The sequence below is a fragment of the Phoenix dactylifera genome, unplaced genomic scaffold (genome assembly GCF_009389715.1).
Source record: "Phoenix dactylifera cultivar Barhee BC4 unplaced genomic scaffold, palm_55x_up_171113_PBpolish2nd_filt_p 000046F, whole genome shotgun sequence".
Taxonomy (NCBI): Eukaryota; Viridiplantae; Streptophyta; class Magnoliopsida; order Arecales; family Arecaceae; genus Phoenix; species Phoenix dactylifera.
The window spans coordinates 2,173,822-2,190,023 of NW_024067669.1; the positions used below are offsets into that span (position 1 = coordinate 2,173,822).

The following is a 16,202-nucleotide window of genomic DNA, read 5'->3' on the forward strand; positions in this document are numbered from 1 at the left end:
CACAAGCAACATCTGTTTAGTTAACCCAGATAAAAATATTCACAAATCAAAAACAAGACCTTACACTTTTTTTTTTCTTTCATGAATAAGACCGGAAGCATGCATCAAATAAGTCTTCCAGGCCTTTTCCTGCCAAATAGGAATTTTTTCGGAAAAAAAAAAGATAAGGAGGATTAAGAAAACAAATAACTATTTTGCACCAACCCTATTTGTTCATGAATTGCAGGAGGCTAGAGGAGAATTATTTCTGGTTAATGAATAAAAATACCCTTGACCCTGGAACCATCCCAACCAAGAGATTAAAAAGCTCTAGCCAAAGAAAACAGAAATCGCTACATTTTTTAATCCATGACAATTCATACTCTGAAGATGAATTGAATTGCACTTTTGACTGTTCACAAACCAAATGCAACCTTTTTGATTATATCATTAACCACCCATCATTGAATTACAGTGCACTGACTACATTCTCATGATCAGACCACCTGATTATGATGACACATCTTATCTTACTATAATCATATGACACTCAGAAAAGCCTTTCTATAAGTTCTATAAACTTGATGCTGGGAAATGGGAAAGTGCCTGCCAATTGATAATAGCACCTGGAAGCACTTCGATAGTCATAAAGCAATATTTCAGACAGGTGCTTGATTCATGGGGGCCACGGGCCACACATATCTGAGTTAAAAAATTCAAAACATGGTAGTACACTTGATACCAGTTAAAGCTACTTTGGAGGCAGCCACGCACCACCAGGGATCAATTTCACCATTTTGAAGCCAAAAACAGATTGTAACAAAACATCATTTATTTCAACATCAAATCAAACAAATTTAATTTAATCAAAAGGCTTTGCTAAATGTCAATGCATGCAGACAACGTAGGAAACTCTATCCTCCCTTGGAAACCATGCATGAGCAAAACAAATGAAATGGTGTATTACGCAGCCTAGGATACTATAGTAATGAAAAGATAGCCTTTACATCTTCTACCTCCTGATGTTGGTAACTACCCCATTATAGAGAATTTGAACAATAGAAGAAGAAATGGGGCTGACTTTTCATGGGTCGAGTCACCTGCATCTGTTGCAGCTATCATTTTAACATGGCAGATTCAAGGCTCAACCAGACAGCCCAATATTGTATGCTTCATTAAACCACAAGCTGCAGTTAGGCCTTTGTTTCCCCAAGCTCTACATCTTTTACAGGTGCATTTTCCACTTCATCTTTCAGAAGGCGGATTTCATCTTCAGTTAGGCTAGTTTTGGTAAGAGCAATTTTAGTGCTCGCTTGCTTCTCCAACTCCACAGCCCAGCTGTAGACAACCATCCCTACAATGGCTATCACCATTCCCATTATGTTTTTCAGTGTCAGCTGTGAATCGAACAGTAGCCAACCAAGCATAAGGACGCAGACGGTTTTCATATGGCCCAGAACCTGGAATGAGGTTGCTGAGAAACGACCGATGCAAAGATACTGGCTCATGTTGCAGAATACAGCAAGAACACATGAAAGAAGTATGAAGAACTGCATGATTTAGTTCAAGTGTTATCTTGTATTCCCTTATGAATTAAAAATAATAATAATAACACCGGCAATAATAAAAATAGTTAATATATTGAAACTTACAATTGCACCAGAAGAAAAGTTGTACTTTATTAAAGATTTGCCGTTCAGGTAGTAATCTATGAAAGGTCCAAGAAACAGAAGAGAAAGGGCTTGTATTGGGGCAGTCTTACTCAGCAGTTCAAAAGAACCGATTGAATACTTCTTCTGCAAGGAACCAATTGACTGCATAGAAAGAACAGACAGACTGAAACATGAGCTGACAGGAATCAGAAAAGCCGAAGTCCTAGCTGACAGACAAGAATAATTCTTCTTAATATTTATTATGTCATTTTAGAAAATTACACTTGTCTACTATCAACCAAAAGTGTGTACAGAGGTGCACTTCATGCCAAAAGGATTTAGGCAAATATACAAGGATAACTCAAAGGACCATAGGTCATTATGGAACAAGTATAATTGCCTACCTTTACATGAGCAAAAATTAATTGATAAAAGAAACTGTAAGTTCCTTGAATAATAACATATTATTAACCTGTAACAAAAAGATGGATATGCAATGGGAACTCCATCTAAATTTGGAGAGTAAAGATTCACAAATACAAAACAAACAAGGTATATTTGTTTCAAGAAATGCCAGTCATTTCTTGGCATATAGTAGATTCAACATCAGCTTTACTCTTGTTGCTCTCGAAATAAAAGCAATTTTAGTCTGATCATTATGATCATAACAATAACTATCAAAACCTACACCACTTGTAGTGTCCAAAATTGTGGATCCCCACTTGTTCCTGTCAAAGGGGAATGTGCCATATCCTCCATCGATACTGGAGCATCATCTTGGCCACCTTTTCTTACGAGATCCTTTCATTCATCTGGCTAGTAATTACCTTCTGCAGCCATCTTACATACTATCAGACAACCACTAAGCAAATGAAGAATATCCAACATATGATCATTCTGCCTCCTTAAAAGAAAAACTCGACAAATAAAATCAAAATCCACCTGTTTAGACTAAGCTGCAGCCATAAATTGTAGATTCTTACCTTGAGAAGATGCATGATTTGAAGACATGAAACACGATATGGAATTGTGTGAAGGATATCACTCCATCCCTTGTCAAACATGGTTCTGATCTTCATCAGAAGAAGAATGATGGTGGCACCAAACTACCACAAATGGCAACATCAAGCAATTAAAACAACACAGACCCACCTTATATCATGAAAGGCGAATGCCCCTAATCTCTGCTGCATCAAAATCAACCTTTGTGTTGGAGGGAATGACTCATATATCCCTATTAGATTCATTTCTTTCCTTGCTTTTAGTGATATATTATGATGCCTTCTGAATGACCTCAATGGAATTATTCAGTTCATCCTCTGGAAAACAGGTTTGATATACTCATTTTTTTTCAAAAAGAAGAGCTAAAAACATCAGGAACATGTCCTAGGCATCCTTCAATTTACTTGCAAGCCTGCCTCTCTCTGGTAAAATGAGCACCTGAACATTCTCGTGACTATTGTCTTTAGATTAGCTGTGGACGAGCTTTTTTTTAGCCAATGTTCAAAACCATACAACATTTACAGCTTTATTACTTCTATCAAAATCTTCCAGAAAGTTCAGCAAAAGTGATGGCTATTAAAATCATCCAAAAAGTTTCGCTGATGTTATGATTACAGAATGCCCTCAAAGTGCATTTTCGCAATATCCACCCTCACTAAAGTATTGAAAACACCTCTCATCTCTTTACTCCTCTAACATTGCTGTGGCAATAATGAAGTTACATGTTTCGGTATCGCCTGAACATCAGTTTACACTAAAACCTTGTCTACATCTGTATTCCCAGAAACTTCTAAATCATATATGACAGCTAAACTAAGTGGGTATCCCTTGTAGTGTGGATGATATTGAAATAGAAGGGAGCAATCTAGAAAAAGGAATAGACTATAGGAAAAGCCTGAAAGAGGGTAGCTAGGTTTATGTATGGTTACTAATGCACAAGAACATAAATTCGTGAAAATATTCATTAACCATAGAGTTTGCTAGACTAATAAATTTTGCATTTAAAATGATGAAGATGGTCTCTAGTAGAATTGATTTTTTTTTTTTGTATTAAATGAATATTACCTTTTGACTGAACATGCATTCTTATAATTAAGAAATACTAATAAGTTAAAAAAGGCCACTATAAAGACCAACTATGAGCACGCTTATGTAAGACTCATACTTCACTTGTCACTCACCTTGACCAAGCCAAGTGTTGACCGCTTTATTGCCATTCTAGGACCAACTTATAGTAACCACTTCAATCTTATGCATTCCAATTCTCAGTTATCTTACAAAATAAGACAATATGATGGTACCCCCTCCCTCCATCCGTCTTTTTTTTTAAGCAGAGATATCAACAACCCCAAGAGATCAATCTATTCTCAAACTTCACCATTGATATCAATTAACATGCTTGCTCTGCAAGTGCCATAATGGCATGCCCAATTGTATGAAAGGGCATGACTTCTCTATAAGGCACTTCTCACTAGTATCATTACTTTAAACAAAATCCTTATTTCTTAAAGAAATTGAAGAAACTTGGCCGAGTAGATACTTAGTTAACCAAACTACATCAAAATTACAAGAACCCAAGTCCTTCAAAATTTACACCAATAAAAGCATAGTCCATATTATCATGAGAATCTCAAAGTTGAGTTTGCATACTAGTCCCTTGTTATGCAACCAACATAGCAAAATGAAGCCATTCATGAGAGACTAGGTATTTATCAAAGATGGTTTCCCCTCCCGCCAAAACATATGGATTGCGCATGTGTCAAAATTGCTTCTCACTTCTATATAAGGGCATATTGAAAAGAATAGTCCTGTTTGCTGAACTTCTATTAAAAAAGCCTTCCAGCACCTCCAGGCTTTCCCCCTTACAGACCCTGCTAATCCACCAAAAAGGAAAATCGACACTCAAGATCTTTGAAATGCACAGCCTTCCAGCACCCACTTATAAACCCTACTAATCCACCAAAGGGAAAATCTGCACACAATCTTTGAAATGCATATTAGAGCAGCTTTGTGACCTCCCACAAGAGTCCCAACATCCTTTTAAATGAATGATTTCAATCACTGACAAAATATCGTAAGGACATGTAGGACATGTAAGTTAGATCCTAATACAATAAGAAGCAACCTCCATTAAAGCAACCAAAATCATCTAGATACCAACATCCTAGACATGTAAGTTAGATCCTGCACCGATATGACGTATTCAATTCACATGGGATGGAAAGAAAACATGCATGTCCATTTAGAAGACCTTATTATAAACAAGTAATAACTTATAATAATACCACAATTACAAGTTCAAACAACGAAACAAAAAGAGCAACCATGAGGCGAACAAATTGAGTGATAACGCAATTAAAAGCAACTGTTTTGCAAGAATCAAACATCTTGGTTCCTTTTAATCCCTCTGATTTCTAAACATCTAAGCGAGTATTTTCAGATACAGATAAACAGTTAGCAGGTATCAAACAAGAGAACAGGGAGTGCCCAAAATTGTAGATCACGCATATTGCTAGAAGCAACAAGAAATTACTCACAATTTGTTGCAAGGATGTTGACAACACTGCTATGCAAGCACACAAAAACCCCTTGGCATTAACTTTTACGTCTGTCACTGTGCAGACACCAACACCAACAACCACCACCACCACTGCCATCTTCACTTCTTTAGAATAGTGTTTGCTATGAAGGATCCACTCCATCACGCAGACAACCGGAATCATGCTCAACTTTGAGATCTACAGCACAACAAGCAAAATGTCGCTCATTCCCAATGCCTTGATAAATGCAATTTTATCAGAATGCAGAAAGATGACACTCCATAGGCACCTGATAAAAGCCGACAGAGTTGAGCATGAGACTTAAGTTCATCCCAGTGATGGATGTGTTGGCAACAATGGAAAACCAGAGAAGCTCCCACAGAGGAACATGCTTTGAAGAAGAAAATCCAGTCGCATTCGACACGAAGCCCACGAATGCAGTTACCCCAAAGTGGAACCCAGTCAGTGTGGTGGCTGCAAATCACAAACCCAATAGCAGACATTAACAAAAGGCGACGAAAGAAGTCAAGAAGATAAATTAGGCAATAGAAGATATACGGCAAGGGCATCCATTCAATTAAAAAAATTTGCAGAGATGGATTTGTTTTAGAATAAACAATGGTTCGAAACAAAACATTAGGTGGCCAGAGAACAATATTAAACGCAGAGCAGTACCAATGAGGAATGGGAGCAAAACACAGTAGAAAAAAAATATGAATCTGGCCCTGCAAAGCTCAGAACGAGCACAAATACGAACGGATCGGCGAGCACCTAGCGGAGGAAAGTGAATCCCCCACAAGACGATGCTCCCACGACATTGATCGCGATAGATCGACAGATGTATGGATCGATCTCGTGAAAAAAAGATATATATATATATATATATATATATATATTACGGAACGTGAAGGAAAGCGTGCAAGGACAGATCTGACGCGATTACGGTGCCATTGAGTGCGAATGTGAGCAGCGGTGGTGGGATGATGGGTTACCGACCGAAGGAGAAGGCGTAGCCGGCGGGGGACATGAGCTGCTTGTTAGCCATGATGATGCCCACGGAGCTGACGACGTTCATGGCCCACGCCCCCGCGTCTGACACCGCCGACTTCTTCCCCTCCTCCATCTCTCTCCTCTCTCTTCTCCTCTTTCTTCCCTCTTTTACCAAGACGCCACGAGGAGAGAAGCTGTGGTGCCGCCGGAGGAAGAGAAGCGAGAGCCCCTGAGGGAGGAGGAGTCGGTCGGTGACGACTAACAAGCAACAGACGTCTGCAAAAGGAAAGGAGGGGCGGAAAAAATTAAGCCGCTTAACAAATATATAATTACTCCTCCTCCTTTCTATAACTTTTGCTCCCTTTTATCCTCTCATTCCTCGCTCTCCCCTTGGATATTCTCCTCTTCCCTCCTCTTTAAGAAAGGGATTTAAATCCCGGGAATAAGAGAGGGGATAAATAAGAGAGGGGATAGGGTGGGGAATAGGTAGGTGGAGGGATGGCAAAGGAGGAGTAAAGGAGATGAAGTGGCACCGGCTTTTAGCGCTTTCCTCTCGAGAGCAAGAAGACAAGGGAACAAGAGACGGGGGGTGAGATTAAATAGCCGGCGGAAACGCCTGTGTGTTTGAAGAGGCGCTTTCCGTTTTTTTCTTGAAAAAAAAATTCTTGTTAAGAGTCAAGGCCGATGGCTTGAATTTTTTATTTATTTTATAAATTTTGACGGACGGCGAGTCGCACTGTGGCGAGAAGGACACGAATTCGATGTGGTTGTAAAAACAGGAAACATGCAGGTTGGTTCATCATGACCGTTCATAAGATCGACCAAAGGTGAGTGATGGACTGAGAAAGCAGCATATAAAATACGACGTGCTAAGTGATAAAAGATGGCGGAGTCCCCGAGATTTTAATTTCTGTTTTCCTTATTATTTTCGATATGGTTTAGGTTTTAATGACTTCAACTAATTCGAGGAAGGGAGGATCAATTTATGATCAGGAGTCATAATGCTAGACTAATTAGTGCCGGAGGGCAAAGCACCAATAGATTGTTAGCCAAAGGGGCGAAGCTCAGAACAGTATGGGAAGGCATCATCTATACTAAGCGAGTTTTAGGGGCAGAGCGTATTATCCTTGAGGGAGATTCGGCCTTAGTGATCGGGAGGCTGCGAGGTGGGGGTCGAAAGAGAGATGAGCACTCTTTGCTATATGACTTACTTCGGATGGTGGAAAGTGTAGAGTTTCCAGGCTATATATGTGTACCGAGAGATGAACAGAGCAACTGACTGGATTGCCTCCTTTGCTGCTCAGCATTCAGAAGATGTTCTGTGGTCTTGTCAGGGAGACATTTCTGCATCGCTTCTCATTTTCTTTCCTTTGATTTTGCTGGCTGCACTCATGCCAAAATGGTATGAGCAGCCGTTGTTCCAAAAAAAAAAAAAAAAGAAAAGAGAACAAATTTTAGCAGGCGAGGTTTGGTAGACTTGAAATCTGCCAAAAATACCAAACTTTGGAAACACGGTTACATTATGCAGTCTTTGGTATCTACGACTTAGTTTATTTCATGTGCAATGCAAGGAGTAAACGATAATGCTGTCACAGGGGAAGGCTTGGAGAAAGTGTGACGAGCTCCAAACTTGGCTCTAATGTCACCATCCAAGGCCACCATGTCCGGTCATAGCGCCATCATGTATGGGAAATTAGGTATTACTTTTCTGCAAAGGCGGCATACGACGGCAAATGAGATGGCTTGCATGGAAATTCAATGCATGCACCAAGAAAATAGGCTTCTTTAAGGTGTTCGTATTTGACTAGTCTGAGTTTATAGGGTTTGGCTAGCCTAATTGTGGAGAATCCTTCCTTGATGGGTCCAATCCAAATCAATATTAACCGGTGAAATAACCTAGGATTGTCTGCTCATTGTATATAGGTAAACCAGCAAAACTTTGTTGGTACTATTGCAAGGATTATGGTCATTATGGTATGTGAAAAATTGAGGGGCTCCTTTGCTAATTTAGACGTAAAGGATAACTTGACTCGAGTATAGTGTTGGCCTTATGGGAGGTCAGCACCACCCTTTGACTCGGGAGATCGTAATTGGCCGTGGACTAACCGCTCGACCCGTGGTACCCATGTGGTGCAGCCCCTCCTGCCCATCTATCGTTTAGTATAGGGCTTTGCGCTGCCTTTTATAAGAAAATATAGTTGCGTCTTCACTAACAGCAATTGCTTTTGGTGCAATGGTAGCGCTTGATCCTGACATTTAGTATATCAAGTTTCTCGTAATATTATAGGTTTGCGCAATATTTAAATTTCTACAAGACAAGAGGTATATTAGCTTTTTCGTCCTATTTATTTCTATGAGAAAACATGATCCGATCGGACTAGGATGGGACTCAAAATCCTTCTATGCGAAAAGAGGAAAAATAAATAAAAAAAGAAAGAAGGAAAAAGGGAGAGAATAATGAAAGGAAAAGAAAATAAGAAGAAAAGAATAAGAAAAGAAGAAGGAAGAAAGGAATTAAGAAAAGAAAGAAGGAGAGAAGATGAAGGGTACTCATTAGGATAGCTTTGGGGACAAGAGTGTCCTAATCCATCAAAAAATCAGGACAACCTTGTCTCATAGGATTTAAAATCTTGCTTTATAGAGCAAACTGTAATGCATGCATAAATGGTACCAATAACCATATGTGAGCACAAACAATAAATCTTGAAGTGAAGCTTACTATTCTTAATGACCAAGGCTATGGAAGAAGCCAACCAAGAGATATTAATGTTCATATATATCAGTATGGTACCTTACACCAACTAAAGCTTGAAATGTCAAAGTATGTAGACACATTACAAACTAGTAGTTAAAGGATTGATTGTTGCTTTTCTTTTGGTGCGCAAAATGGGTTTAGGCATGGATCTTGCCATCATATTTCAATATTAACAAGGAGATTATGCCAAAATTCAGAACAACATCATGCTTAAAAGGCACCAATCTTTATAATCCAAAAATATAATCCTATCTCCTTCTAGTTTGAATATGTCTCATTTTTTATTTTGTCCTCTTCAATAATTCAAGGAGCTTGGGTTGGCCCTCCGTCAAAAAATTGCTTGCCTTGAGTGTCCTTGGTGATAAAAACTGCTACTGTAGCTCCTTCCCTTTAGGTACACTTTCTCTTGAGAAATTCCTCTCCCACTTTTCTGTTAAGTTGTTGAGATACATTGCATGCGAAAAGTCTTAAGGCTTGTTTTGCTGCTCTTAGCACTCCTTTTCCTCCATGGGATGGATCCTAATCTTAATTTTAGGAAGATTTAATATGATGATGTTGCTTAGGGCAGATGCTGCTTAAAAAATGATTAAAGACCATCCAAGTCATTTGTAGAGCTCTCTCCTGATAATGCCATTGACATCTTATTAATTAACTTTAAGAGGTCGACGGAGAGTTCATCGCAATCATAACATAATGCAAAAGAATTTTTCTTTATTAATTCTAATCAATCATTAGAAAAATCTTTATAAATTTAGACACTGAAACATTCAACCCATAGTTCCATTTTATTTAAAGTGCTTTTATGAAATAACGTTCATGACAATTCATGGTGAATCAATATGAAAAATCAAGTTTTTTTTTAAAAAAAAGGAATTCCAAAGAACAGTGGGAACCAAAAATCTCCATGTCTTATGCTTCAACTTGTTCCAATGAATGCATTCATTCTTCACATTTTCATCATTCAAAGCAATGAATCAAATCTGGTCTGACTTATAGCATGCCTCAAATTTTTTTTTTAAAAAGAGTTGCACTCTAAGAAACTGACAATTCTTTTAAGCCCGCAATCTTTTCAGTCTCTTAAGTAAAGTGCCACTTGCGTTGCTTGCGGAATGGCTCTTTGGCCTCATTGTCAGCCAACACCTGAATGCACAAAAGTTTATTAATAAAGGACTATATGGTGCATATGAAACTGTTGTTGACCTTGGAAATCACGCAGAAAGAAGCTATTTATCTGACGATCACATGAAATATTTCATTTCCAGTGGGGACTTGAAGAAAGCTTATGAGTGGGATGAGAGAGCGAGCGAGCGAGAGAGAGAGAGAGAGAGAGAGAGAGAGGGATGTCCTCGTCACTCTGGCTTCATACGAGGAGGCCAACTTCATCAAGGATTTAGTCGAGCCATCTCATTTTATTAATGGTGGAAACCATATATTGAGGGGTGGCGTGGGGATAGAGGAGGAACATGCACTTGGGCCTTGTCTGGCCTCTCCCGGTGTCCGCAAGCTACGGTGGCTGAGTGCGAAGGAATGAAATGGAGGTGGTACCACTCAAAGCATCGCCCTCCGGCAAACGCTTTTGAGGACCGCAAACCCAAGCAAAGAAGCTATGTGGCAGGATGCGGAGCCTGCATGCAGGCTACAGAGTTTCATATTCAAAAGATTTTAAATGACCGCGTCTGGACAAGAAGAATCCTACATGCCATCCAAAAGATTTTTTGAATGATTCAAATTTGAAAGTGCAATCATGCGAGCAATATTTTTTTTGTTGTTGTAAAACTCCAAATTTCAAGTAACATATATATACTAGTATGAGTGCGGTTTACGTCCAGTACTATATTCACCCGTGAGACTTTGGGATTCCGAAATGCTAATCCTTGCAACTTTCTATGTGAGGCATCAAGCATGTATGATGCTTCCGACTCTCAAAATCCACCATGTACGATGGACATCTCCACCGTGAAAAGTAATTAAGTTTATCGAACTGCATCCAGTTTGCTAACCCTCCTCTTACTCTAGCATGTTCTAGATTAAGAACCTGGGTTTCTTGGGGTTTGATTGAGATACAAAGAGTTACTCCCTTGATTCCCATAGAAAATGTGTCAACAAATCCAACTAGGTTATCTAGCCACAACTTGATGTAACCATGAAGATCTAATTTAAATTCGGGCTGGATTCGTACTGTCTCAGAACCTTACCCAAAATAGCTAGTCGAAAAGTATTATATGCTCGCACGGATCTTCACATACTTTCTCCATTTAAATTCCTAACGTCCTCATCAGGTTAAAGGTTCAAATCTATATAAATCTAATCACAAGCATCACAGCCCGTGGTCAACCTTAATGGATCTATGCTGCAGTCTTTTAGTCCACATATGTTATGGTTCGGATCTACTTTGATACAATTTGTAATAATTTTGGATCTTATCCAAAATAGCTAGCTGAAAGTATTATTTGGATTTCTCGATCCTGCATAAATACCGAAGATCTATATAGCGAATAACCGAAGTATGACTAAATATATGTCTGTATAGGTTTTTTACAGTAATATTGTTGGAATCGTGGGCTTAAAGATAACAAGCAAAAAAAAAAAAAGCATAAGGAACTGTGGAGGAAGTGGTTCTAATACTGACGTAAGCAAGCATGCACCAAGGAGAGCAGAAGGAACAGTGGAGGAACTGGTTTGGAATAAGCGCTATCACGCGCCAATGAGCACCGTCAAAGTAATGGGTTGATGTTGAATGTGGTCAAGATGAGCTAATATAGTACTTTTATTTGCATCAAATTTTTTTTACTTTTTTGGTATAACGGCAGCTCACATGCAACGAGTGTGGATACGAGCGCCAAGAGCTTTGTTCCTCCATCTCTGGCGGCATTGTTGGACTTCCTTACCCATGCCCAAGTAGAGAAAGGGATCAAAGCTCTTATGGCCGATACTACTTGGCTCAGATGGAAAACTAGGAACGGAAGATTGTTCCAAAAGATGGTCTCTTCCCCGGATGATGTGATAAGGCGATCGCATTACTTGTATGCTAACCTCCTTCAGGTCATTCAACTACTCCTTTTAATACTTTTGCATGGCACTAGAGTAACCGTGAATAGTAACACCCTCCCACCTTGAATGGTACTATATATCATACCTAGTTAACCTATTCTCTCAGGTGCGTCTAGGGCTGACCCAACTCTTAGGTGACTAAAGCAGTCACCTAAGACCCCGACTCAAAGAAGGCCAGAAAGATTCCTCTTAGTCAGTTCGTCTTAGGCCCCCAAATGCGTTGGGCCGCTCATGGATGCGTCGAAGTTTTATTTTGATGGATCGGACAGGGATAATGCCGTAGGTGCTGGTTTTATTCTTAGAGATTGTTATGGTCGTCTAGTCCATGATGGTGGAAAGAGATCAGCTTGTGTTTAGTTTCTTTTGCTGAATTGGCTGCAGCTTGGGAGGAGCTATGTTTGGCTGTTTTCAAATTTAAGGCTGCTCAAGTTTCATTAGAAGGTGACTCGGTTACCATCATCTCCTGGATTAATGGCTTGCATGCTCGTAGGCCTCAAATTAACCCTCTGTTAAAAGATATTTTGCAGATGAAAAAAGTTATTTGAGCCTTAAAGGCCACCCACATTTACAAGGAGGGCAAACTAGATAGTTGATTCGTTGGATTCTACATTCTTGGAAGCTGATATATCCTTGGAAAGGAGTGATCGGATCCCAACCAAGTTAGCTCACTTGATTAAAGCTGATGCATATAGTTCATTTTAACTCCGATCTTAATTCCAAGTGTGCTTTCTCCTTCGTAACAAAAAAAAGGGGCAAGATCAGTTATAATTAGTGCATGAAATCATCCAATAATCAAATGATACTGCAATGCAATTGCAACATTGTGTTTTTTTCCTTTTTAGGGTTAAAAGACAACTATGCCCTTATCTTTTTTGTTTAGATTTTATTCATTAAAAGAGACTATGGTCATTGTGCCAAATCAAATAGGATAAATCGAACGGGATATCCAAATTCCAGGGGATATAAAGAACCATTGAATTGTATCGGATATCTGGTTGAATTATTGGAGATCAATTATCAGACCAATTGGTGTAATTTTCATTACTTATCCCTTGGAACGCTCCTCTACCCTAGATACTTTACTGTTTTCAAACACAACTATGCTCGATACAATTCATAACCTACGAATCCCCTGCCATCCTTGGTATTGTCCCATTTTCAAACCCAACCTAGCTTTAGTTTTTATAAGTAGAAAACCCAAGATGTAAGAATGTGACTGCATTTATCTTAAAGATGATTCGATGATAATGATCGGATGGATTTAGAATCTGTTTGGAGCTAGTGGGGAGCATCCACTGCAAAACATCCACAGATTGGCGATAGATTGTATTGTTTTTTGGGTCAATCATGTGTACCGAAAGATAAAAAAGGTAGTTGATTGGGTCGCTACATTTGTGGCTCAGCACTTTATTGATTGTTTGTGGGACATTTATAAGACTATTCCTCTTCTTTTCCATTAAATTTTATTTTCTATTTTTTTATATATTCATACTAGAGTGGTACGATTTATCCATCCTATCAACAACAACAACAACCAAAAACAACAGAAAAAAAAAAGAAAAAAAAGGGGGGGAAAAAAGGGAGAGAAGGGGCATGCGACCTTTAGGTATGCATATTGGACAACTTGGGGTAGGCCAATACCGACGAGCAAAAGCTAAGTCCAACCCAAGTTACCCAGTTAGGCCCAACATACATGGGCCTACTTCAGCTAAATGGGATATAGGTTAGCTCAAGCCTTGAGTTAGCAAAATAGAGAAGCTCCGGGTGGCAATTTGCAACCCGGCCAACCAAATTGACCTGCGATAGGCTCGAGATAAGTAGGTTCATTTTGTAATATGTTGGCTCGACATAACTTGTTTATTAAATAAATTAGGTTTAGGTTTAGAATCTTGACCTATTTAACTTGTTTTAACATGTTTAATAATTATATTGAGTTAACAATTATAACCGACCTGCTCAAACCGTTTAAAGCCTCATTAACCTTTTTAGGACCTACTTAACTTTCTTTCACAAACTTGAATCAGTATGACATATCTGCTATGTGATTTATGAGGCTATCACTGCAACCCTGACCCAACTTTGACCTGGACTCGTCCCAAACTTGGCGATGAATGGTTGGGAATGGGTCCAAACAAACAAACATATATCCTTCAATTTTAAACTCTTAGAATATGTGTTAATAGTTATATGGATTGTTTTAACACGACATGATTTTTTAGCTTGATTAACTCTTGAATATATAATGCTTGATACCTGATGGATGTCAAGACCTGTTCTCCATCCAACCGGAACCTGATGCACATTTTTATGACCAAAACTAGGACCTGATCTAATCTCTCAATGGACCAACTATGGAACAAAAGTTAGATATAGTAAAATCCAAACCTAACCTTTGGATATGGGTTGGGTTGGATTACCTAGTTAAATAAATAAGTTGAGCTTGGTTTTGGATTTTTGACCTTGTTTGATAAATGTGTCACATGAAATATCATAATTTTCTTTAGCAATTTACGGTGGCCAAGTGATTTGAGGAATAACACTTCACCAAAAAAAAAGTGATTTGAGGAATAATCCCCAAAATGACATCTAAAATGCCTCATTTGCTTAAACAATGGGTGGGTCGGGGTGGGCTAATCCATTGAAGAACCGCCGTCAGAGCTTGGGCAGGCGTTATTTGGGCCAGAAATGTCACACCCAAGAGGGCCAAGCCTAAACAAGCCCGTATAGACCTGTTCGCGTCCTTGTCTCCTCTAATCCTTTCCCGTCCGACTCCGCCTCCGCCTCCTCTTCTTTATCTTGCAAGATTCCATCACCATGTTGCGAGAGGTCGTCGTCTCCTTCTTCCTCTTCTCCAAATCCATGGACACTATGGCTCGCTCAGCTCGAGCTGGAACAGAGCTCTTCTCGTGCACAAACTTTCCAGGCTAGAGGGGCATGCATAAGATGTCTGCAATGTGGATATGGAGGATTTCTCAAGTATAATTTCATTTACATTGAGCACTCAAATGAAACATTTGTATTAGCAAACGAATGCTCCAGTTGCAGAAAATTTCAGGTCCTCTTAAGGATAATGAGAAAGACATGCGCCATTACTTTAAGATCTGAAAAATTATATCCCACATCACGTGCATCAACACTCTGCAAAATCCAAAACAAGATGAGGGGGCAGCAGCGCAAAATGAGCGCACGACAAATAAAGTCTGCATCGCCATGTGGCAACTTAGAAAAGTAAATTTTAAAAATTTTTGGTCAAACTGTAAGTAAAACTTTTACTGCACGAAAGAGTTAGAACCACATTCTAACCCATCAACCAAAGCAACTTCCGGGACGAAGACTGAAGTCACAAAGACCACGTGATTAAACATAATAAAATACCAACTAATCCGTGGGAATGTGGGATAGAAAAGGACATGACACCAATGTATAAATATTAGATATTGATCAGGATGATATCATGATATCCCGGAGAGAGACCAAGTCATGGAAATAGCTTGATTTCCACGCAGGCCGATGGAGCTTATCATCATCGGCACAGCAGCGGAGGAAATTAAGTGGGATCAGGGATGATCTCAGAGCTTCCGTACTAATCGTCGGTGGTCACACCTAATCGGACACGTGGATATGCCGGATTGGAGGATGGCTTGGGACACCCGAGTCACCGTAATTGACCGGGTCGAGGTCGATGAAAAGAGCATCGGCGGGCCCCCCGCTGCTTCACTAGGGGCAGGGGCAACAGTCCGTTGGGGAAAGATTTTGTCCTGGATTCTATGTCTGAAAACTTCCACTTTCCCTACAAGAGAAATTTTCCTCTTTTTTTTAATAAATATTAGAGGTCTATTTGGCAAATCAAGTAGGATTAGACTAAATTTCGTATTGGATTCTTGGAGTTTGCAGTAGATCCATATCACTCCAATATTTCTCCGGTTCAAATTCTATAAAAGAGAAAAAAAAAGAACTCATGAAGATCTTATTGTTCTTCCTGTAGGCCAACAGATTCATATATGGAATTTAGGTTAAAATTAGGATGGATCTTTAAAAGAATATAGATTAGGTGGACCAACTTGATTCATGTAGAAAATTCAGCAAAAATCTTTCTGAATTTTCCAAATAGACCCTCAGTTGGTAAAAATACTAAGGATATCTCAAACTTGGGGTTGAAGTGGCGAGGACTAATTTTGTAATTGATAAGGTCGGAGGGTATGCCCCCGAACCTCAGAGCTCAGTCCCCATCGG

General features: G+C 39.3%; 1 protein-coding gene across 1 annotated transcript; it reads right to left on the reverse strand.

Annotated features, from left to right (window-relative positions):
• Positions 1–791: 791 nt before the first annotated feature.
• On the reverse strand, positions 792–6,714 carry LOC103711991 (UDP-rhamnose/UDP-galactose transporter 1). The gene is made up of 5 exons (XM_039116029.1): positions 6,170–6,714; positions 5,463–5,647; positions 5,171–5,371; positions 1,632–1,793; positions 792–1,529 (listed from the first exon to the last, which is right to left on the reverse strand). Exons 1-5 carry the CDS (start codon positions 6,294–6,296, stop codon positions 1,173–1,175), a joined length of 1,032 nt encoding a protein of 343 aa, XP_038971957.1. The 5' UTR covers positions 6,297–6,714; the 3' UTR covers positions 792–1,172.
• Between the last annotated feature and the right edge of the window lie 9,488 nt (positions 6,715–16,202).

What these genes read in the sequence shown, in the direction of transcription:
- LOC103711991 (XM_039116029.1), bottom strand. Translation starts at nt 6,296, where the DNA reads ATGGAGGAGGGGAAGAAGTCGGCGGTGTCAGACGCGGGGGCGTGGGCC. An exon ending in CGGCTACGCCTTCTCCTTCG is followed by an intron (nt 5,648 to 6,169) that starts GTCGGTAACCCA and finishes TGTGATTTGCAG; the next exon opens with CCACCACACTGACTGGGTTC. An exon ending in ACTCTGTCGGCTTTTATCAG is followed by an intron (nt 5,372 to 5,462) that starts GTGCCTATGGAG and finishes GTTGTGCTGTAG; the next exon opens with ATCTCAAAGTTGAGCATGAT.